The sequence below is a fragment of the Rhinolophus ferrumequinum genome, chromosome 7 (assembly GCF_004115265.2).
Source record: "Rhinolophus ferrumequinum isolate MPI-CBG mRhiFer1 chromosome 7, mRhiFer1_v1.p, whole genome shotgun sequence".
In the NCBI taxonomy this organism is placed as follows: domain Eukaryota; kingdom Metazoa; phylum Chordata; class Mammalia; order Chiroptera; family Rhinolophidae; genus Rhinolophus; species Rhinolophus ferrumequinum.
This window is the reverse complement of record NC_046290.1, coordinates 48,134,935-48,157,544: the sequence shown is the minus strand read 5'-3', so window position 1 is coordinate 48,157,544 and position 22,610 is coordinate 48,134,935. Positions and strand designations below refer to the sequence as shown.

At 36.8% G+C, this 22,610-nt stretch overlaps 2 protein-coding genes across 5 annotated transcripts in view; one reads left to right on the top strand and one right to left on the bottom strand.

Moving 5' to 3' along the window:
* Nucleotides 1-10,701, bottom strand: part of POLK (DNA polymerase kappa) — a 66,678-nt gene extending 55,977 nt beyond the window's left edge. For 2 of the 3 annotated variants that reach the window (XM_033110045.1, XM_033110049.1), the window contains exon 1: nucleotides 10,601-10,701. The gene's annotated coding sequence lies outside the window, so the exon portion shown is untranslated. Of the gene's footprint in view, nucleotides 1-911; nucleotides 1,023-10,600 lie in introns of those variants that run through there. The other variant, XM_033110046.1, reaches the window with a different exon arrangement.
* Nucleotides 10,649-22,610, top strand: part of CERT1 (ceramide transporter 1) — a 92,659-nt gene continuing 80,697 nt past the window's right edge. The window contains exons 1-3 of one of the 2 annotated variants that reach the window (XM_033110051.1): nucleotides 10,649-10,746; nucleotides 10,999-11,395; nucleotides 17,273-17,407. In XM_033110051.1, the coding sequence (XP_032965942.1) occupies nucleotides 10,664-10,746; nucleotides 10,999-11,395; nucleotides 17,273-17,407 (615 nt within the window). In that variant the 5' untranslated portion in view covers nucleotides 10,649-10,663. Of the gene's footprint in view, nucleotides 10,747-10,878; nucleotides 11,396-17,272; nucleotides 17,408-22,610 lie in introns of those variants that run through there. The other variant, XM_033110050.1, reaches the window with a different exon arrangement.

Here is a 22,610-nt window from a genome sequence, read left to right as displayed (position 1 = left end):
CTTGGGGAAAAAATGAAAAGAAAATGTGTACATGCAAAGAGTGGACACTAGAATACTGTTCATCGATTATACATGTACACCATTTGCTTTTTACACTAAAGGATTTTTTATTGTTATAGGGAAACCTATGAAACACCCCGACAAGTTTTTATCCCACAAAACCATACAGACATAAAGAAAAGTAACAGAATACAATATCAATTTTATTCAACTGTAAATATATACATATACATGTATATATTTGTATATATATGTATGTATATACATATATATGTATATGTATATATATATTTCTGCTTAGAACATGTCTGGCTTGGCTCTCTCTCCTATGTACAACAGGAAACAGGATAAAAGGATAGCCTACATGTTCTTTGAGGTTCTTTTTCTGAAATCACTTTCTTATAGCCCAATGTTAGAACTTTCTATGTGATATACCATATTCTTCAGTAGCTATATGCAATGAATTAAGGTATCAGTGAGTAACACCTTCCCATCCTCAAAACCGTCCTTGGAGAATTAAGTGGTAACAATCAACACACAAGGGAGTCTAAGAAATACATGCAAAGTCACCTTAAAGATCAGAGCAACAGAGTAAGACCTGGCAGTATGAGCATAATACAATAATAATAATTGATGTTAACAAGAGTCTCTAAACCCAAATGGAGTGTGGGTGGTTAGAAACACAACAAAGAAAAAGAAAGCCAGCAATATTGGCAATGCCTACTTAAATATCCATCTCCATAACATGGATAAGCTAACTTAATGCTACTAACCATTTAGAATCATAATTATTCCCCTTGGAAGAAAATCAGAGACTGAGACGTAGGAAAAGGACAGCCAGCCTAGATGTGAGACCTGTATATAAAGACAAATCATAGGGCCTGGAAAATTGGTAAGAAGATTATGGGCACCTGGGATGCTGAGGTGGGAAACAGGATTGAAGTCAGAATTATGAATAGGCATAACATAAGCTTCGCCTCTCGATTCCTATGAGTTAATTAAAACAGGATAGAAGGTATGTCACGAAAGTTCCACTATAGCTTTTCTCCCAGCTTCTGTTTCTCGCCTGCTCCCTCCTCTGCTTTTCCCGTCACTGCTGCCAATGAATGCTACGGTAGAGGAGGAACAGAAAAGGGAAAGTAGTAACAGACAATAATAACACATAACACATATAAACAATAGTAATGCAGGGGCAGAGGAAGAATCAGGAGAACAAAAATAGTACAGTAGTCTCCCCTTATCTGAGGTTAACCATGGTCCAAAAATATTAAATGGAAAATTCCAGAAATAAACAATTGATAAGTTTTAAATTGTGTGCTGTTCTGAGTTTTGTGATGAACTCTCATGTCATCCCCCTCTGTCTCACCTGGGACATAAATCATCCCTTTATTATTAAATATTGTTGTTAATTTCTTACTGTGTCTAATATATAAGTTAAACTTCACCATAGGTATGTGTATATAGCACAAAACATAGTATATACGAGTATAGGGCTCAGTACTATCTTTGGTTTCAGGAACCCACTGGGGGTCTTGGAATGCGAGGATAAGGAGGGACTATGCACCAACATATGCAGGAAGAAGAGGGAAATTCTGTAGCTGTCTGGCTATGGGACCCATTCACATGGAAAGAATACATATTAATTGGTCAGGTTAACTACAAGGTTGTTTCCATTCAACTAGATTTTATAATCAGCTGTTGGTATTTTACTCAGGAACTGGAAAAGTTTGTTCTACTACGAGGTGTGATCAACATATATGGTGAATGTTTAAATAAATAAAAAAATTATTACAGTAAAAGACACATTGCCATTAATCCCCCTCAAAATACTCCCCCTTGCTTCAAACACACTTATCCCATCGTCTTGCCACTTTCTGAAGTGGCTCTGGAAGTCCTCTTTCATGAGTGTCTTTAGTTGCGCTGTTGTGGCTGCCTCAATATCCTGAATTGATTCAAAACGTTTACCTTTCACATCATCATTTTGACTTTGGGGAAGAGCCAGAAGTTGCACGGTGCCAGGTCCGGTGAAAAAGGTGATGAGGACACACGATGATGGTTTTTATTGAACAGAAATTGCTGTACCAGAAGTGATGTGTGACACGGAGCCTGTCTGTTGTGGTCACAAAACATGGTGAATGCTGCTGCCGAGTGCCATCCAATGTAAAGACAGGGATCTTCAACACAGGAAACAGTGCATCGAAACTTAGTAACAGTGTGTGACAAGTTTCAGTTCGTTTTGTGTAGTCAGTTGGGTGTGAGCTATGGTTGAGAGATGTGTTTTAAAATGTGCCGTAAATCATCCTCCATCATGATAAGGCTCCGTGTCACACATTGCTTCTGGTATACGGCAATTTCTGTCAAATAAAAACATTACGGTGTGTCCTCATCCACCTCACTCACTGGATCTGACACCGTGTGACTTCTGGCTCTTCCCCAAAGTCAAAATGATTCAGAACATGGAGGCAGCCACGACAGCGCAGCTAAAGACACTCACGAAAGAGGACTTCCAGAATTGCTTCAGAAAAGTGTCAAGAACAATGGGTAAGTGTGTTTGAAGTAAGCGGGGTATTTTGAGGGGGATTAATGGCAATGTGTCTTTTACTGTAATAAAATTTTTTATTTAAACATTCACCGTATTGTTTTATCACACTGTGTATTTTAAAAACTTGATAGATACTGGGGTGGCCGGATGGCTCAGTTGGTTAGAGTGCAAGCTCTGAACAACAGGGTTGCCAGTTCAATTCCCACATAGGCCAGTGAGCTGCATCCTCCACAACTAGATTGAAGACGAGCTGCCAGTCGGGCGGCTGGATGGCTCCATTGGTTAGTACACGAGATCTCAATAACAAGGTTGCCAGTTGAATTCCTACATGGGATGGTAGGCTGTGCCCCTGCAACTAAAGATTGAAAACGGCAACTGGACTTGGAGCTGAGCTGCGCCCTCCACAACTAGATTGAAGGACAACGACTTGGAGCTGATGGGCCCTGGAGAAACACACTGCCCCCCAATATCCCCCAAGTAAAAAACAAAAACAAACAAACAAAAAACTTGATAGATCCTTTAAAGTTCATTCATAGACTAGTGCACTCGGGTTGCTTACACTGGATATGAATATACCTGTTAAAAATCTAAGTCTAACTGAAAATCATTAATTTGGAAGATACTGACACTGCCAGATGTTGATTACAGACAGGTAAAATGCAATCATTTTTTTTTGGTACCAACACAAAATATTAAGACACATACGGGAACAATTCCCTCAATATTCCTATATTTACTTTATACATGTTTGTATACCATTTTTGTGAATATACTTGCAAAGATATATTACAATAATTCTATATAATGTCACAAAAGATGAATACATGCAAATTTCTTGTAGCTCCTTATATTTCTGAAACTGGTGTTTACAACATCAGAAATGACATAGATGCATTCATCACATTTCACATAAATGAATATTTGATATACTTATGCAGATATCAATTTATAAATGCATATAACAGCATTTGGGATATACATAGTAATAAAAAGAGACTAAAAAAATGCTATGTATTAAGTACACATCCAAAGTTATACGGTAATTAAGGATAAAGCCACCTAGGATTCACACTCAGGGACTGTCTGCTTGCTCACTCTGAACTCAGTATGAATCACCATAGTGGTAGCAACTACAGGATTCCTTAATACCAGAGCCTGACAGGAACACTGATTGACTAGTAGTCAAAACAGAAAAAAAAAAGTGCATTCAAAGGGGCAAGTAGTACTGGCTAAATTGGAAAAGGTAGAGAGACTTGCAGAAAAGCTTTTAAATCTTTAAAATTTTTGAACTTCATTTAGGGAACACATTAAACGTCACACACATAGTAACAAGTTGAAAAAGAGACCTATCAAAATTTATGGTATTTTTAATGTGACAAAACTCATTAAATAGTTTACATGTTAACTTGGTAGAAAGGGATCAGCAATCAAGGACAATCCTTTTTATCTTTAAAATTCCAAATAGCCATTGTTTTAACTAAAACACAGGGGACAAATGACCTACAGAGATCCAGTAGAAGTAGGATTAGATAACAGGATTAGAGAACAGGGTTTGTTGCTATACCAGGTGGTAGGGGTAAAGGTTACCTTCTTTAAACTTAACAAAACACTCGTTCAGCTATTATAGTTACATATGTTATTTTATTACTTTGTTTCCTATTATGAGCTCCTTGAAGGCAGAACCCCCAAGACACCCCCCTTTTTGTTTTACTTTTATTATCTTAAAATCACCCACAGTGTTCAGCATAATATCTTGCATATTGTATGCTTGTTGAATTAAATTATTAACTGAAAGATAAGGTATAATACATTAATTAGTTATGTGGATGCCTTCTATGTCCTGAGCACTATTCTAAGAACTAAAACTAGAAAAAGGTTATTAAGAATGAATGAAAAAATTAAAAATTCTTGCCCACATGGAACTCACATTCTAGTGGAAGAAAATAATATATGCAGTCTAATACATCCATTTAAACATTTGTCCTGTGTTATTATGTGCTGGGCCCTTGAAAAGAATATCTGTGTGCTGCTTGACAATGAGATTTTCATATATGTTAAATGACTTGTTTTCCTCAGAACACTCCCTCCCATACCCCAACAGTTAGAAACAGACTATGAAATTATATATACTAGATATGTCTGTTGTTTCTCGTCAGCCTCCCACTCCCAACAAACCACAGAAGGGGTAGTCTTATATTCCACATTTTTGGGAAAAGCTGATTAGCGTATTGGCTGGCTAACTACCTGTTTATTTTAAGAATCTGAAGTAAGAAACACTGAGATGACCCTGAAACTGAGAGGTAGTTAAACCAAGTTGGACAACACTGCAAGATGAGAGTTGAAAGAGAGAGAGAGAAACAGAGATTTAGAACACAGAGATCAAAGATACCATGAGGCCCCAGAGATGGACAGAAAAACACCAAGTCCTCAGTTTCCAAGTTTCCAATATGGTCGAGGCCCAACAGAGGATTCAGATCTCTATAATAACTCTCTTATTTGAGCTACCCTGAATGTATTTCTGCTCCCTTCAGTCAAAAACGCCTTGATAAGGTCAATGATAAATAGTAAAGTATCCAACTGGTCAACCATAATAACATCACTATCCTCAATGTGGTTCACTCTGAAACTGTAACCTCCTATCACAGTCTCCTTCCAACAGTTTGCTCAGATGCCATCCTACCACCATCCTCTGTCTTCCAAGTGGGGAGAGAACTCAGACACTACTGGGGAGTATAAACTAATGAAACCTTTTTGGAGGACAAGTTGAGAGTATCACGCTGTAAAATGTACGTACATATTCTCTATTTCAGTAGCCCACTATTGGCAATTTACCCTCCCACCCGCCAAAAAAGAGCTAGACAAGTGCACAAAAATAAAGCTAACTGAAGTTCCATATAGCATTTTTGTAACAGCAAAAAATGAAAAATTTTGATTGCCCTTCAAAAGAGCAATTCTATGCAGTCATTAAAAAGAATGCCATAAAACAGATATTCACAATATAGTGTTAAATTTAAAATGCCATTTACACAATGGTGTGTATAGTCTCTCTCTCTCTCTCTGTGTATATATAAATATATATGTATATATACATATACACATATATATACGTATATATATTTATATTTTGAAAATCATAACTCATGCTCTCAGGAAAAAAATGAGGGAACATGTTTAAGAAAGAAAGCGACTCTGGGGGTAGGAGGGAGGGAAAAAATACAATAAAAATAAATAAAAAAGAAAGCAAGTACCATATTTCATTGCTTCAGGTACATCTATTTTTTCACATTTTAACATCACTAAAACTGGGATGCCTCACATACTCCTTGTCAGGAAGGCAGTAGTTGTGACACAATTGTCATTAACTATGCATCAAACATAAAGAAGAGGTGTCAGCAGCTTGGGGGAAAAACTCATAAGACAACGATGGGGCATTCTTTTTTTTTTTTTAAAGATTTTTTTATTGGGGAAGGGGAACAGGACTTTATTGGGGAACAGTGTGTACTTCCAGGACTTTTTTTTTTCCCAAGTCAAGTTGTTGTCCTTTCAGTCTTAGTTGTGGAGGGTGCAGCTCAGCTCCAGGTCCAGTTGCCATTGCTAGTTGCAGGGGGCGCAGCCCACCATCCCTTGTGGGCGTTGAACCAGCAACCTTGTGTTTGAGAGGACGCCCTCCAACCAACTGAGCCATCTGGGAGCTCAGCGGCAGCTCAGCTCAAGGTGCCGTGTTCAATCTTAGTTGCAGGGGGCACAGCCCACCATCCCTTGCGGGAGTTGAAATCGGCAACCTTGTGGTTGAGAGGATGCGCTCCAACCAACTGAGCCAACCGGGAGCTCAGCGGCAGCTCAGCTCAAGGTGCAGTGTTCAATCTTAGTTGCAGGGGGCGGAGCCCACGACGGGACTCGAGGAATTGAACTGGCAACCTTGTGGTTGAGAGCCCAATGGCCCATGTGGGAAGCGAACCGGCAGCCTTCGGAGTTAGGAGCATGGAGCTCCAACCGCCTGAGCCACCGGGCCGGCCCCGATGGGGCATTCTTAAGAAATGTTGCAATCATCAATTCTCTTGATGGTGAAATGGAAAATGTGTGGAAAAACAGGGACATCAACAAGTATACGGTGGAAATTAATTTAGAAGATTCTGATTGTAGAGAGATTAACAAATCCTTAACTAATTTATATCACTTATAATTACCTTCTATCATAAAAGTGATACATATAAACATACATACATATACTCACACCTATATACATTTTGTCTTCATTAAAAATACAACAGTATAAAAAGAAAATTCAAGTGGTCCATAATTTCACCACCTAGATAATTATTAAAGACATTAAAATAGAGTGAAAAAATATCAGCTGTGTTATTCACATGCCGTATTTTGTTATTTGTCCTCTAGTTTTAAGACTGTTGCTATTCATAGATTATTACCTCTGTTTCATAGATTAGTATCTCTAAGGTTCCAAAATCACGTTTCTTATGTAAATCCGCAATTTTTAACTGGTTATATCTCAGTTTGGAACAGCAGTATAGAGAACAATTAAATTCCCAGGCTAGCTAAAAAAGGACTATTTAACTCAAAATGCATCATCAACATAATAAATACTGTGGAAATATAGAACCTGCAACCTCTGTTAGGGACTAAAATTCATTATGAAGCCCTAACTTCCAATGTGACTGCATTTGGAGATAGCGTCTATAAAGAGGTAATTAAAGTTAAATGAGGTCATAAAGGTGAGGCCCTAATCCAACAGGATTGGTGTCCTTATAAGAGGAGGAGGGAGGGAACAGAGCCATCCAGTCTGTGGTATTCATATTTTGTTATGGCAGCCTGAGCTAACTAATAAAGGCTCTTTATAGGATCATCTTAAAAAATTACAGAATGATTTTAGTTTTAACTTGGGACATCCTGGCCAGCTCTGGCATCAAGTTCTAGCATCAAGAGTAAATATTCCTCTTCATTCCTCTACCTGCTGATCAGTAACACTGCAAACATTCTCAGTTCCAACATCTCTGGGTTTTTGGCTTCTGTGTCTTGGCAGTGGGAGTGGAGGGCAAGGATGAAGGCTTTGGGATTGGTGTTTAGTGGCGACAAAAGGTGAGAGAATGAAGTGAGGTGGAAGAAGGGAGACATAAGAGGAATTGAAGAACTCTAGTGGGATGAGAATGAACACAGGAATCAGGATATTTGGGCTCAAAATGCAACTATGATCTTTGCTAGCTGTATGAATGACCTTTGGAAAGTTATTTAGTTTCTCTGTGGTTCATTTTCTTCATGTGAAGTATTAGAAATAGAATAGAAATAATAAATTTTACATCGCGGTTAAATAAGACAGCATAGACGCAAGGGCAGGGTAAAAGAATGCTGTTCAAAATCATTAGCTGAATTAAGAGTATAGTTGCTGTGATATACTTATCTACAGTTTATATTATTTATTTACACAATTCTTCCCTCTTTTAGAAGTATTCAGAAGCAAAGAAAAGGGTATATCTTCGAAATCATATAGATCTGTGTTCAAATCCTAACTCTGCCACTTAGAAACTATATGACACTGGGTAAGTTAGTTTCCCTGAGCTTCAGTTTCAAATTCTTTAACATGAAGCCAACAACATTCACTTTATATGGTTTGTAAGGAATAAGACAGATCAGGTATATAAAGTGCCTGACCAAAGCTAAGACTTACTATTGTAAAAATGTCATTTTCTTCATAAATTAAGTGCATTCTCAATCCAAATCCCCATAGAATTTTCTATACAATTTGACAAGCTGTTCTAAAATTCATTTGGAAGAGAAGATACACAAAAATATCCAAATGAAAAAGAACATCAGGAGAATTTTGGTACTATATATATGGGAATTGTATAAAGGTAAATAATTAAATAAGTGTGGTATTAGCATAGTAAGTATAGACAAAGAGAACAACAAAAAAGAATGGAGTCCAGAAATAGACCTACATATATGGAGATTTTGCATATCACGTAAACATAAGGGTAAGAATAGACTATTCACTAAAGTGTTGGATCAAGTCGCTGTCCTTAAAAAACAAATTCCTACCTCATTCCATATACAAAAATAAATCCCAGGTGGATTCATGTTCTAAAAGTAAAAAACAAACATACAAACAAAAACTACCAAGTGAGAAAATATAGGACATTTGTAAGAGGCTTGGGGTAGGCTCTAAGTAAGACAGAAAATTCAGAAGCCATCACTCTCACTATAAAATAAAGAGAAAGAACATGTATTTTATTCTTGTATTGCAGTTTCTTCCCATCAACAGTAATGAAGTGAATCCCAACCTCTAATGTGGTATTGTAATCAGTACACAAATATATTTGTAAAATTAAAAAACAATTTAAATAGTCTTACAAGCTTAGAGGAAGATTGTGGCAAAAAAATCTGTTTTTAAAAGGCAATTTCTCTCATATTAATATTATATACAATGAAACAATTTCCTACTGAGTAAGTGGACATCTTAATGATCTAGGAGCTAGTAGTTGTGATCTAAGTGCGGGAGGTTACAGCCACACACAACTTAGAAATGTATAAAATACAACAGAAATTTCCATTTAAAGATAAACATATACTGTTCTCCCATTGTGAATTCTTCAACAATTCACAATCATTTGCTCAGGACTAATGACATTTTAACACCTACAGCTTAAACATATCAGAAATAGGAAGTCTAACTACATGAGGTAATCGGGAGGCAAAACAAAACTTAATTGCTATGGTATTCAACATTCTAAAGGAATAATTCAGTAATTCCATAGCGAGGAAAAAACGCACTATGTGGGTTTTTTCGTTTTTCTCTTTTGAATGACAACCTTGGGATTATGTTTTCATTAACACGTTGACAAAGTGTTTTCAAAAGCTTTATCTCAAGATTTCATTCATCTTAATGGCTTTCAGTTAGCACTTGATTTCACAATGAAAAACAATTGGTAACCTATTTACAACAGATTCTGCATCTATAAGTGTCAATCTTGGAATGGAAGAGAGTTACTTCTCAGAGACACTTCCTATCATTCCTTTTTTTTCCTGAAGATCCCAGTGAGATCGCCTCTATCCCTATCAGACTTATTTCTGGCCACTGTGCCTTTTCCACCAAACTCAAAATTTCACTCCTATCTTCTCGTCTCTGCAGTATTTTTTTCTGTTTCAATAACGAATTTTACTGTTGGCAATTATTAAGAAATTGACAAAATTGTAAAAGCAACAAACGAGAGGAAAGACCTTAAGCTAGCTACAAAAAGATCTAGAAGTCATCCTTATAATGTATGCAAAAAGACTAGACAAGAGCTGTTAGATCTTCTATTGGTCTTTTCACTAATTCTGGTCTTAAAACAAAGCTAGCCTATTACCTAATCCCTTAGTATTCAACAAGACTACTGCACTTTGGTCATTCTTAGAGAAAAAAGCTAATAACTTTTCTATCTTTCATAGAGAGGTAGGTCGGTAGAGATGGTTAACCTGGGTCTCAGGAAGACACTCATTTACAACTAAGAGAAAACTCCAGGCTATCATGTCACACTCTATTTTACTTTAAAAACTTCAAGCGTGATTGAATCTCTGACATCTTCAAAATTACTTCCACAGAAATAAAACTGGAAATTAACAACGCGAAGCGCTTGCTCTGGTGAGAAGGAACTGAAAATTCTTCCTTCAAAAGAGGGAAACGTTGTGAAGTCTAATTTCTAATGAGCGAGATGAAAGATCTTCAAAATTTGCTGAGGTAGTTTGCGGAAAGAAACCCCCTTGTCATTAGAGAGGTCGCAACCCTCTGGCCCGGCGTTGAGACGAAAGCACCCAGTACTCCCCGCCCAGACAAGCGGCGGCAAGATGCTCCCGGGCTTTCGGGAAGCCGCCATGGAAGGCAGGCCCGGCATCCTCAGCAGAGAGCTATCTCAGGTCCGTCCGCGCAAGCCGGGCGGGTTCGTCACAAACACGCTACGCAGAGAGAGAAGCGCGGCCGAGGGAACCGGTCACGCAACTGTCAAACGAAGCCCACCCATCGCTTGATCGTCCCCAAGGCGACAAGCCTTCCCGGCGCGAAACACTCACCAGTTGCTTCAGGATAGCGACTACAACTCCCAGGAGATCACGCGGAGCCGCGTCCTTCCCAGAATGCAGCACAGCAGCGTCCCCAACACTACTCCTGTCTCCGCTCCTCCTACTTCTCTACTCTGCGTCACCCGGGAGGGCCGAAGGTAGGGTGCGGGAGGGACCCCAAGCCTTCGGCGTGCTGCGTCAGACGTTGGCGGGTGGGTGGGGGACGGGGCGGGGACCTGGGGGAGAATGGGAAGACGTAGAGGAGGGCAGAGGGGAGGGGAGGGTAAATAGTGGGCCAGGCAGGAAGATGGCGGCGGTAGCGGAGGTGTGAGTGGACCCGGGTCTCTGCAGCTGGATTTTCTCTTCCCTTTTTCTTCCCCCTTCCTTTTCTGTTTGAGATTGGCATCAAGGGGGGTGAGTTCGGGTGGCGGCGCCGGTCGCAGCGCAGGAGTCACGGCAACGGTGGCGGCTGACGGCCGGAGGGACAGGTTTCTTTCGCCGCTTGTCTTCCTTCCCGGGTCCGCTCGGTGTCAGGCGCGGCGGCGGCGGCGGCGCGTGGGGTGGACTTCGTCCCTTCTCCAGCACCCCCCGGTGCCGGAGCGCGCACTCTTCCCTTTGCCATCCTCCGACGTTTCACTCCGGGGACTGAACGCCTCCTCCGGCGCAGCTCAGGGAGCGGGGGCCGGTCTCCTGCTCTTCAGTCGCGTCTCCATGTCGGATAACCAGAGCTGGAACTCGTCGGGCTCGGAGGAGGATCCGGAGACGGAGTCTGGGCCGCCTGTGGAGCGCTGCGGGGTCCTTAGCAAGGTGAGCAACCCGCGGGGCCAAAGGCCCCCTGCTCAGACTCACCTGCCGCGAGGCGAGCCGCTGAGGGCATGGGGTGGGGCTGGGCGGGAGGCACGGACTGTCCCGGGCGGGGGCTGCGGAATGTGCCGGGGTGCGTTGCTGAGTTCTGCCGCAGGAGTGCCGGGGCCACGGGTTGGAATGGGGAAAGGGGGTAAAGTGAACTGTCTTCTTTGCCTGCCCTGGGGGGTCGGCAGCCGCTGAGGACCGGGGAAACGTGTTCCAACCCCAGATCCAGTTTGGGAGCGGGATGCGCACCATGTCTTGGAACTGAGGGCGGCAGCTGTCCCGGGCATAGGAATCCAGGTTGGGCAACGGCGGTATCCGAAAAACTGGGTATGGGAACGATGTAAATCGATCCTCTCAAACGAGGTTAGTCCGGGTATGCTGAGCAGAATAGGGTTGGGGGATTCTGGGGACGCGGCTGTTTAGACAGCAGCCGGAGCAAGGAGACTTGGTGCTGAAATCTGAGGGGGTGAACTATGCCAGCCAGGTTAGATGTAGGGAGAGATCTCAATAAGATCTTTTGTGCTTTTCCCCTCACCCTTTACCCCAGTTCAGAAAAGAGCTATTGAATAGGCATGTGATAGGTACAAAATTGTATTCATCGTAACTTGGAGCATATCAGAATGGAGACTGACCTTTAGTTCAGAAAGAAGAACAATATTTAATAATAAAATATTCTTGCAGTCAGATGGCCAGAGTAAGGAAATGACGTTACCTTTCCCGTATTTTATAAAACCCCTTTTTCAAAATTTTAGCAAAGCAGTCATTTGTAGGACTCTAAGGCTAATTAGTTAAAATGGATGAAGCCCTTTTTAAGAGGGAAGATGGGTGATCTTTTGCTAGTACATGGGAGTTTGGGGGTTTTGTTTGTGTTTACTTTTTTTCCTTATAGTGTTGCTATGAGAAGATGCATGTTGCCTTTTTTTTTTTTTCCATTTCTTTCTCCCTTACTGTTAAACTTTTAGAAATGGATGGAGCTAGCAATTAACCTGGAGAAGGGGGAGCTGGGGCCAGCCTCTCAACAAGCTGGTCATGAGATACTAGGTCATGTGCAGCTCCTGGCTATTAAGAAATCACCCTGCTTCCAATATACATACTTGGCTTAAGCATTTGGACATCTTGGAATTGTTTCATGTTAGATTTTTATATTGTCTTCAAAAGGCTGATGAGAAAGGGCCTAAGAAGGGCATGAGTATGTCAGCACTAAGGTTTATAAGTGTTAACCCTTATTTACGTAGTAGAAAAATTACAGTGTGTTAATACTGTGATCATTATTGGAATTTCATTGAAAGGTTTTCAGTGAACGGAAGCTCTCTAGGCTTTCTTTAAATGTATCTTGTGATTCAGGAATCTGTGTTGAACACATTGTATAATAAATACACATTTTCAGATGCAATTGTTATGAAATGGGTTCTTTACTTTTCAGTGGTTCTGGTAGTTTCATCACTTTTCTCATTAGATGAGAAGCAGACTTTCAGATTTAGTATTGTGGTAGTGTTAAGTATTTTACAAAACAAGCTGTGCGTTTGACCCATTGACACTTTTTGGTGATTGTTGTAACTGGTGGAAAGAGTCACTAGTGCTCTGAGTATTCACCTTATGCAGAGCAGTGTAGTTGGTATACTCTGGAAATGTGGAATAAATGGAAGACTATCTCTTTGATATTTAAATGCATAGAAATGTGGTATTTGACCACTTCTGTGGTAGCTAAGTAACTTCAGTTTTGTTGCATGCTTAGATCAACAGGAATATAGGTTTTGGTGGTATTCTTATTATTTCCCCGAAATATAACAATTTATGGTTATATGTAATGTTTTCTGGAAACTTTTTAATCAAGAGTATTTTATATTTAATACATGTTTTAAAATTTAAAGTAATATATATTTTGAGCCCTTTGTATTCATTTGGTAATTTAAGCACAAGTTAGAACTCAGCATCTTTTTTTTTCCTTCTGTTGAGTAATTCAGGTATGTCCCACTACCAATTTGATTTGTTTCTTAAACCAGTCCAAAGTTGTTTATTTTTTCCTATATGGTAATCTAAAATACATGAAAATACTTATGAAACATCTTTTTATGGAATTTATTCTTAAGCACGTAGGTTCTAGGAACACTGGATAGACAATAATTCTAGTTTACTCTAACAAATATCAGGATTAATCATGGTTGGGAAAAGCTTCATGCCTTAGTAGGACTTGAGAGCAACTAAAGACTGAGTAAAATAAATCGCATCCAGCTTCTTCTGAATTCTCATCCTTTGAGGTTTGCCATGTCTTTTATTTCTCCACACACCTAACTGTTGGCTAAAATTCTGTCCATCTTTAGAGTCCAACTCAAGTACTGTTCTTTCCATGAAGCCTTTTCTTATTTCACCAACCATTCCAGATCTCCTTCCCTGAATTCCCATAGCGTTTTATTTGTAACTTCTCATTCTTATTTTAAAAGGTAGGTGTTTGGTTTTTTTCTTTTGAAAATGTAGCTTGCTGAACTGTTGGGAGCAGAAATCTTGGGTTCTCTTGCAGTGTCTAGCATATTGCCTTGTCTCTCTTTGTTAAGTGGGAAGAGTGAAGGAACTTACAAGGATAGAGAAAGGCAAAAATCTGCATTTTAGGTATGATAATAGTTTAACATTTACTGAGTAATGTGTGCTGAAACTTACATAATTTATTGGGTCCTGTGTAAGAAAATAATATAAAATTGTGGACGCAGATTGCTGGGGCCTCTTCTGTCACTTTGGAAGGAGTCTGTCTATTCTAGTGAGCTGCTCAGCTGAAGGTTAAGCTTCATTAGCTATGTGGAACTCTGCCTCCAACTTAGAAAGTACTATGTGCCTGGCAGTGTTCTAAGTCTGTTCTTACTTAATGTTAACAAGTCTGAGGTAGAGTTTAACAGAGAAACAGGGTAAGTAACTTCACTATAGTCCCACAGTTACTAGCCTTCTGAGGGGCAATAATTGAAAGTGAGGTAGGAATAAGGTATGCCAGTCTAAACAATTTATAGGCAATGGGGAGTTGTTCATGTAAGTTTTGGAGCTGAAGTTTCAATGAGATTAATATGTAAGATAAGTAAGCAAACATGCTTACTAAATAAGATTATGTAAGTTATGAAATAAAAAGCAGAAGATACTAGAGGTAAGATTATCGAGCCTTCTCAGAAATCCAGGAACCTAATAATTTGATTGGATTAATTGAAAATAGGGAGGGGAGACAAATGTAAAGGTTTAATATGAAGGAAAGATGAATAGGAGCTGGTGATGGGCTCTAAAGATTGAGAAGGAACCATCAGTTATTGAGTATCTCCTATGAATATAGTAGGCATCTTCATGATTTTATTCAGCCATTCAAATAACGGGCAAAGGAACTGAAGCTCACAAAAGTTAAACAGCTTGTCAAAACTCCTCGCACAACTAGTGAAGCAGTTGAGTCTCTGATTTTGTATTCCCTACTCTGTTCATACAATACACAAACCCTTAGCCAGGTTTGTGTCTGAATGACTGAAGAAGTCAAGGAAATAGTCTTCAACCAGTAGCGCAGAAGTCAAGGAAATGGGAACATAGGGAGGAAGTGCACCTGACAGGAGAAGGTAAATTCAATTTTGTATGTAAGCATCATTATTTCAAGTTGGAGCCTAAGTGGTGGTAAGTTGCAGGGAGTTAGAAATAAGGAAATGGTGATTAGGGAGTCCCTAGGAAAGAATGCGTTAAATTGCCAGCAGGATGAGCTCTCAGGGAGGGGTTTGTAAAGATGGGGCTTAGAAGATGTAAGACCTGAACCATCTCAAATATGCTGAATTAGGGAATAGGAAAGTAAAGATTTCTCAATGGGTAAAGAGCCTGAGCCAGTGCACTATGTGTGTGTTTAACAATCCATTTTGAATTAGTTTTTGGCAGATAGTTTTGGAATTGTCTATACTTAAAACCTCTAGAGCATAAAAATATGCAAAATCAAGAATTCCATAGAGGATGGATTTCTGCTGTTGCAAGTTTATTGATTGTGATCTTCAGTGTGCAGCAAGACTTTAGCAACACAGAAACCGTTTATATGAACTAGAAACAGATAATCCAAGTATGTTTTTGAAAACCAGTTTTATATTTGTACTATTACTTTGGGGTTTGAAAAATGGATCTCAGGGAAACTTGAAAAATAACTATTTTAAGTACGAAATACTGAGTTCTGTGAGGAAAAAAGGAAGTTGACATAGACTCACTAAAGATTAATGATCTAGTATTTTTACTTTGATGTAGTTACGAACATCAGAAATCTTTGTATAGGACTAACTTAACAGCAGAAGTACAGTTTTGGCCATGATAGGCTTCATACTTCTGTTGACTTAGAAGGTTTTATGCATTACTTGTTGTAGGAGAATGAGAGCCTATAATCAAACTTAACATTTCTATTGAATATGTTAATTATGGCAGGGACCAAAACAATTTAAGTGTCATGAAGACGGTGAGCAGGAGAGGATGAAAGCACACAAAGAACAAAGAATAATTTTTTAAATTAATTTTTTTATTGAGGTAACATTAGTTTATAACATAAATTACAGGTGTACAACATTATAATTCAGTACCTGCATACTCTAGTGCATGCTCACCATTAAAAGTATAAATAAATTATGTCCATTACCATATAGTTGGATCCCCTTGACCCATTTCTCTCTCCCTGCACCTTCCTTCCCCTCTGGTAACCACCATTCTGAAATCTATATCTATGAGTTTGTTTTTGTTTGGTTTTGTTAGTTCATTTGTTACTTTTTTGTTTTACACATATTAGTGAATCATGTGATTTTGTCTTTTTCTGTCTGACTTATTTCACTTAGCATAATACACTCAAGATCCATCCATGTTGTTGCAAACAGCAAGATTTTGTGTGTGTGTGTGTGTGTGTGTGTGTGTATACACCACATCTTTATCTGTTCATCCATCAGTGGATACTTAGGTTGTTTCGATATCTTAGCTATGCAAATAATACTGCAATGAACATATGGGTACATATATCTTTTCAAATTAATGTTATTATATTCTTCAGATAAATACCCAGAAAAGGAATTGCAGGATCATATGGTAATTCCATTCTTAATTTTTTGAGGAGCCTCCATTCTGTTTTCCATAATGGTTGTACCAATTTACATTCCCACCAACAGTGTATGACGGTTCCCTTTCTCCACAAACTTTCCAGCACTTGTTATTTCTTGTCTTTTTTGATAATAGCCATTCTAACAGGTGTGAGGTACTATCTCATTGTGGTTTTGATTTGCATTTCCTTTACAATTAATGATGTAGACATCTTTTCATATGCCTGTTGGTCATCTGTATGTCTTCCTTGGAAAAATGTTCAGATCCTCTGCCCAATTTTTAATCTAGTTGTTTTTGGTATTGAGTTGTAGGAGTTCTTTATATGTTTTTTGATATTAACCTCTTATTGAAAGTATCATTTGCAAACACCTTTTACCATTTGGTGGGTTGTCTTTTTGTTTTGTTGATTTCCTTTGCTATGCAGAAACAAAGCAGAATTTTTTAACTGAAATCTACTTCTGTTGTACTCCTCAAATGTTAGAAGAAAATTTTATATTTTATTTATATCTATTTATATTTATTATATGTATTTTATTTGTATATATAAGTTTATATATATATAATTTTGTAAGAAATACTGAAAATCATACAATCTAGAAAACATCAACTTTCCCCTTTTTATAGTCATTTTTACTGTTTATAATTACATTTGAACTTTTCACATTTTGCTTTTAAAGTTAGATTCATTGCTATTTCAGAAAATTTGGATTTCTAAAATACTGACTTTTTATTTTTTATTTTCTTCTCCCCTCTTTCCCCCAGTGGACAAACTACATTCATGGGTGGCAGGACCGTTGGGTAGTTTTGAAAAATAATACTCTGAGTTACTATAAATCTGAAGATGAGACAGAGTATGGCTGCAGAGGATCCATCTGTCTTAGCAAGGCTGTCATCACGGTAAGTTTTGTTCTCATTCAACAAATAATATATAAATAAGTAAATAAATGAGCATCAACTACACACTGGGAACTGTTCTAAGTGCTTGGCATACATCTGTGAACAAAATAGATAAAATATTATTGCCCTTGTGGAGCATACAGTCTAATACTTTTCTTCCATAAAGTTATTTTAGAGTGTTTATTACTGCATACTGTTAATAATGACATGTAATTATCTACTTGGTATAGCAAGCCCTTAAACAAGGCCTTCAGAAAGAAAGATGTTGGAAGGCTTCATATATATTGAGATTGGGACAGTTACTTGGTAGGTTATTGAAAACATTAAAGCAGGAAAATTACAAAAAAAACCATATCTTAACATTTTAAAATTCTAACTTAAAATATATAAACCTATGTTTACTTGCCAACAACTTTTTGATGTAGAGCGAACACTATCTCTTTGAATATAAAGTTGAGAGAAGTTGTTCTTGTGTAAACTATATCCATAATGCATGATTTGCAATTTCCAGTTTTGATTTCTCTACAGGGGAATAAAAGCTTAAAGATACTTTTGAAAAACCCTAAATATAGATTCTTTCTGGCTCTTCATGATTTTTCCTATTATTTTATAGATGTCTCACCTTTATCTAATGTAATACCTTTTGAAAGAATGACTCACCTTTATTGAGTAATCAAGTTAGTTTACGTAGAAACATCTCTATTTGCACTTGTATTCCATACACTTACATAATATTTAATTAAGTTACGTAAGGAGTACAACACGTAAACTGGCATAAACAGGTTTGGAAACAACCAACATATAACTTAACTAGTGAGATCAGAAGTGCCAGAATATGCTAAAAATAGCATACTAGTTGAGAGTGGTCAGCATATCATTGCATATTTAATAAAGGGGTAAAAAAAGTGTTAGTTAAGGCAGGTCAGTTAAATGGAGGTCAATTAAGGTAGCTAATGTAGTTAAAAATCTAACAATGGGGCTATTAAAACTTAATCATAGATTTTTACTGATACATTCAAATAGAATTCACATTATGACAGAATTTATATTGCTTATAAAAGTAAAAAGTACTTTGGGTCTGTGTTGATATCTATATCTGACTTACTATGTTTATGTTACTCATTTAAAAAAATCTTACATTATTTTCCCATAATTTTTCGTACATTCTGCCACTTTTGGACATTCATAGTTTGAAAACAAAAGCTTAGTTGATTATTGAGATGGAAAAACTTAATGGAGGAATTGTTTGGCAGTGTTAAGAATGAAAATAACTACTCTCCATTGTTAGGGACAATTTTTTAAAAATATGTTGAACATAAAGGCTCAGTATTTATTTTGATTGGTATGTGGTAGATTATAGTGTATTTTGAAATTGTATATAGTTTAGTATTTGGGTTTTTTTTGCTTAAGATGGAATGTTACTTATACTAGAGGACAGAATAGTGGGTAGCAGTGTACTTTCTTGAAGTGTCTTTCCTACGTTCTTCCCGTCCTTTTGCATATTGACATGTTTGTTAATTTCAATGCTTGACTCTTTGAAAATAATATGTTAATGGCTGGTGTGAAAATAGGAAGGAATGAAATTTTATCTTTTTTGTTTACTTAGGGTACCATGCTAGTTTATGTGTAGAGTTAAATATAGTTATTCTGTCTTGAATTATGGTTGATTGTAATAGTGCATGGCTTATTTGAGCAAAAGAAAAAATTTTAATCTTTCACATTGCGTCATTTCAGGAAAAAATACGTTCTTTGTAGAGTTTGTTGTTGTTATACCTGTATTTGCATGCAGAACTTTCACTGTGGTACATGGTCAAAGAAATGGGTAGGAAAGTGAAACAACTTGAATACTCTGAAAAGAGAGGTTAGGAAGAGACCTCATGGGAGTGTTCACTGGATTAAGTAGCAGTAGAGAAGGTAAAAAGATCAGTGAGGCAGCAGAATCTGAGTGGTAGTCTTAGATACAGTGGAACAGGTGGTAATGAGAAACACTAGCATTTATATTCCTGTATTTCTTCAGCTTTCAATCTGTTCCTTGCTCACAGATCATTGTTATATATTCCAAGCAAATTACTAAATATAGTTGAATTTAGTGAGCTTATCAGAATGAAGTTTACAAATAGAATACCGTGTTTTCCCGAAAATAAGACCTAGTCAGACAATCAGCTCTAATGTATCTTTTGGAGAAAAAAATTAATATTAGACCCGGTCTTATTTTACTATACTTATTTTATTTTACTATTTTACTTTACTTATTTTATTATTCTTATTTTACTATAAGACCAGGTCTAATATATAATATAATATAGTATAGTATAGTATAGTATAGTGTAATACAATATAATATATAATTAATATAATGTAATATAATACTGGGTCTTATATATAATAGAAGACCAGATCTTATATTGATTTTTGCTCCAAAAGGCACATTAGAGCTGATTGTACAGATAGGTCTTATTTTCAGGGAAAAATGGTATGTACTTGAGTTAAATTTTAAAAATGTGATACTGATCTTTGTTAAGTAGGCATCTTTTACTTTTCTTAAATATGGGCCATTATATATGTCACTTCATCTCTGAAGACAAAGAATAAATATCAATGTTGAATTTGCTCACATGACACTTATGAAATTGATAGTTTTCATATATGCAGAAATCAGGGCTTGAAGAGTTGTGACTTTACTATAACCATTCATTAACACATATTAGTATCTGAGCCCATCTTTTCTGATACAACCTAAATTCATTGTTAGGTCACTCTTATTTTAGTTTAATAATTAAATCATTCTTAATTTATTCAAATAATGTTCTTTGGCTATGTGGTAATAAATTGGGTGAAATACTTTCAAGGAATGAAGCATTCTACAAGAATTTATTTGTTACCTGGCAATTCTTAATATGAAGAGTTGGAAGTGAGTGAGTGAGAAGAAAACCATTGTACTCCTTCACTTTGTGACAAATGAGCCATCTGTGTGGAGAATAAATGTTTGTAGAAGAGTTGAATGTCTCAATTATTATAGTTTAATAGTTATTTGCTTAAGACCCAGTCCCTGCTACAAAACTTGCCATATACCATGTTTCTTTGAAAATAAGACCTAGCCAGACCATCAGTTCTAATGAAGTATTTAAGCTCTTCTTTTTTGGAGGGGAGGTGCGGGGAGACACTTAGATAATGTCTAATTTTGTTTTACTACAAACATTGTTGGAACAAACACGTATTTAAAATTTTCTGTATAGTTATTGTCAGTGCTCTTTCAAAAGAATACCACTTTTCACTCCTAACAATAGTGTATGAGTGTTTCTATTTCTCCATACCCTCAAGTATTTGAAGACACTGGATTTTGGCAAATGTTAAAGTATTTGTCGAACTGCTAGGTAAAAATGGTATCTTATTTTAAATTGCATTTTTTATTCATGAGGTTGAGTAACTTCATATGTTCATAATCCATTTACATTTTTTTCCTCTTCCAATTGCTTGTTCATCTCTTTGCACATTTCTTTCCATATTGATTTGTAAAAGCTCTCTATATCATGATATTCGGCCTATTGTCATATTTGTTGCAAATATTTCCCCAGGTTGTCATTTCTCTATTTCTTCTTATTTTACAGTCTTTTTAAGCCTTACAGAAATTTAAAATTTTTACATACCCTTGTTGAAGTTTTTCTTTATAGTGTCTGTATTTAGTTGTATTTATATAGGTGTTTCCCATCAAAGACTATTACTCTAAATAAATGTAACTATATTTTCAACTATGATGTACATTTGAATTTTGATTCCTGTGGGAGTTACTTTAGTGTAAGGAGTGATCTGGGGATTTAGCTTTTTATTTTTTTTCCAATTGACTAACCATGTATTCTAATACTATTAATTGAATAACTCACCTTTTCTCTTGGTTTGAAAGGTCACCTTTATTATATTTTATGTTTATTGAGGTTTCTTGACTCCTCTTCAATTGGTTTGTCTATTCCTTCTTTTTGTACCGTGTTTAAAATTGTATTGCTAACAGTTCATCAACCAATTCCTTAAACTGCCAAAGATCTCATTGTATAGATTAAAGTAGTAGTTTATTTGCAGTTACTGAGATTAGGAGATGTTTCAGAAATTAGGTAGATAGAGATATTTTTGTTTAATGGAAATAAATAGTAATGCCTTTAGAAATGGTATGCCTAAATTCTGTATTCCCAAATCTCATCTTAGGTATCTGACTTTGTATACCAAATACTTTATAGAACTTCTTTAGTTACCAAATGAGTGGAATTCCTATAATTCTTAACATAAGTTGGTTATAGAGAAATTTATTCACCAATTTCATGTTTTAATATTTTCAGAAGGAAAACTGAAAGGCAGTAAAAATCTTTATTGTTTTATTTTAAAAAAATCAAAGCCAAATAGCTTTAGGTAACTAAGGGTTGGAAGAGAAGTAGTTGGAAGACCCTGGCAAATTTAAAGAAGCCGAAAGAGATGTAAAAGCAAGGGAAGGAAGTGTTCAAAATTGAAGAGAACCATAAAAATAAATAAAATTTTTTAAAAGTGCCAAATTAAGAGTAGTCATATCTAAAAAGTTTTTGAGTGTGGAATTATAAAATAAAATGTTATGATATAGAATGATGTTCATCAAATTGGATATCACCAAAGATGAGTATTGCCATCAATAATTTTTATATAAACAACTCCAAATTAATAAGAAATCCAAAAGTTGGCCTTTATCAAGTATGCAATTTTGCTATATTGAACTATATTAGTAAGGAAGGAAGAGAGGAAGGCATATGCCACATGTAAAAGCACTAGATAAGATACAAGTTGATAATTCTTCTCATTTGAGGAGCATTTGCCAGTGAATTTCTAAACAAATTAGAATCTTACACTAGTAAAATTAATGTCTTGAGAAACTAGTATCTGTTTAGCAGTTATTTGGAAATACTGTCTTGCATCTTTAGGTAACTTGAATGTAACTTTAATAATGTAACTTGAGTAATTTGAATATAGTAGGAAATAATTAAAATATTTGCTAAGAAATTTTGGAAGAAGGAAAATATCAAAAGGATACCTGTTAAAGTGCAGGACCTAGAATGTTGAAATAACTTACTCCAAATTATATCATTACAAAATGTGTTAGTTTGCTAGCGTTGCAATTTAACAAAGTACCTCAAACTGGGTGGTTTAAAGAACAGAAATGTATTGTCCACAATTCTGGAGCATAGCA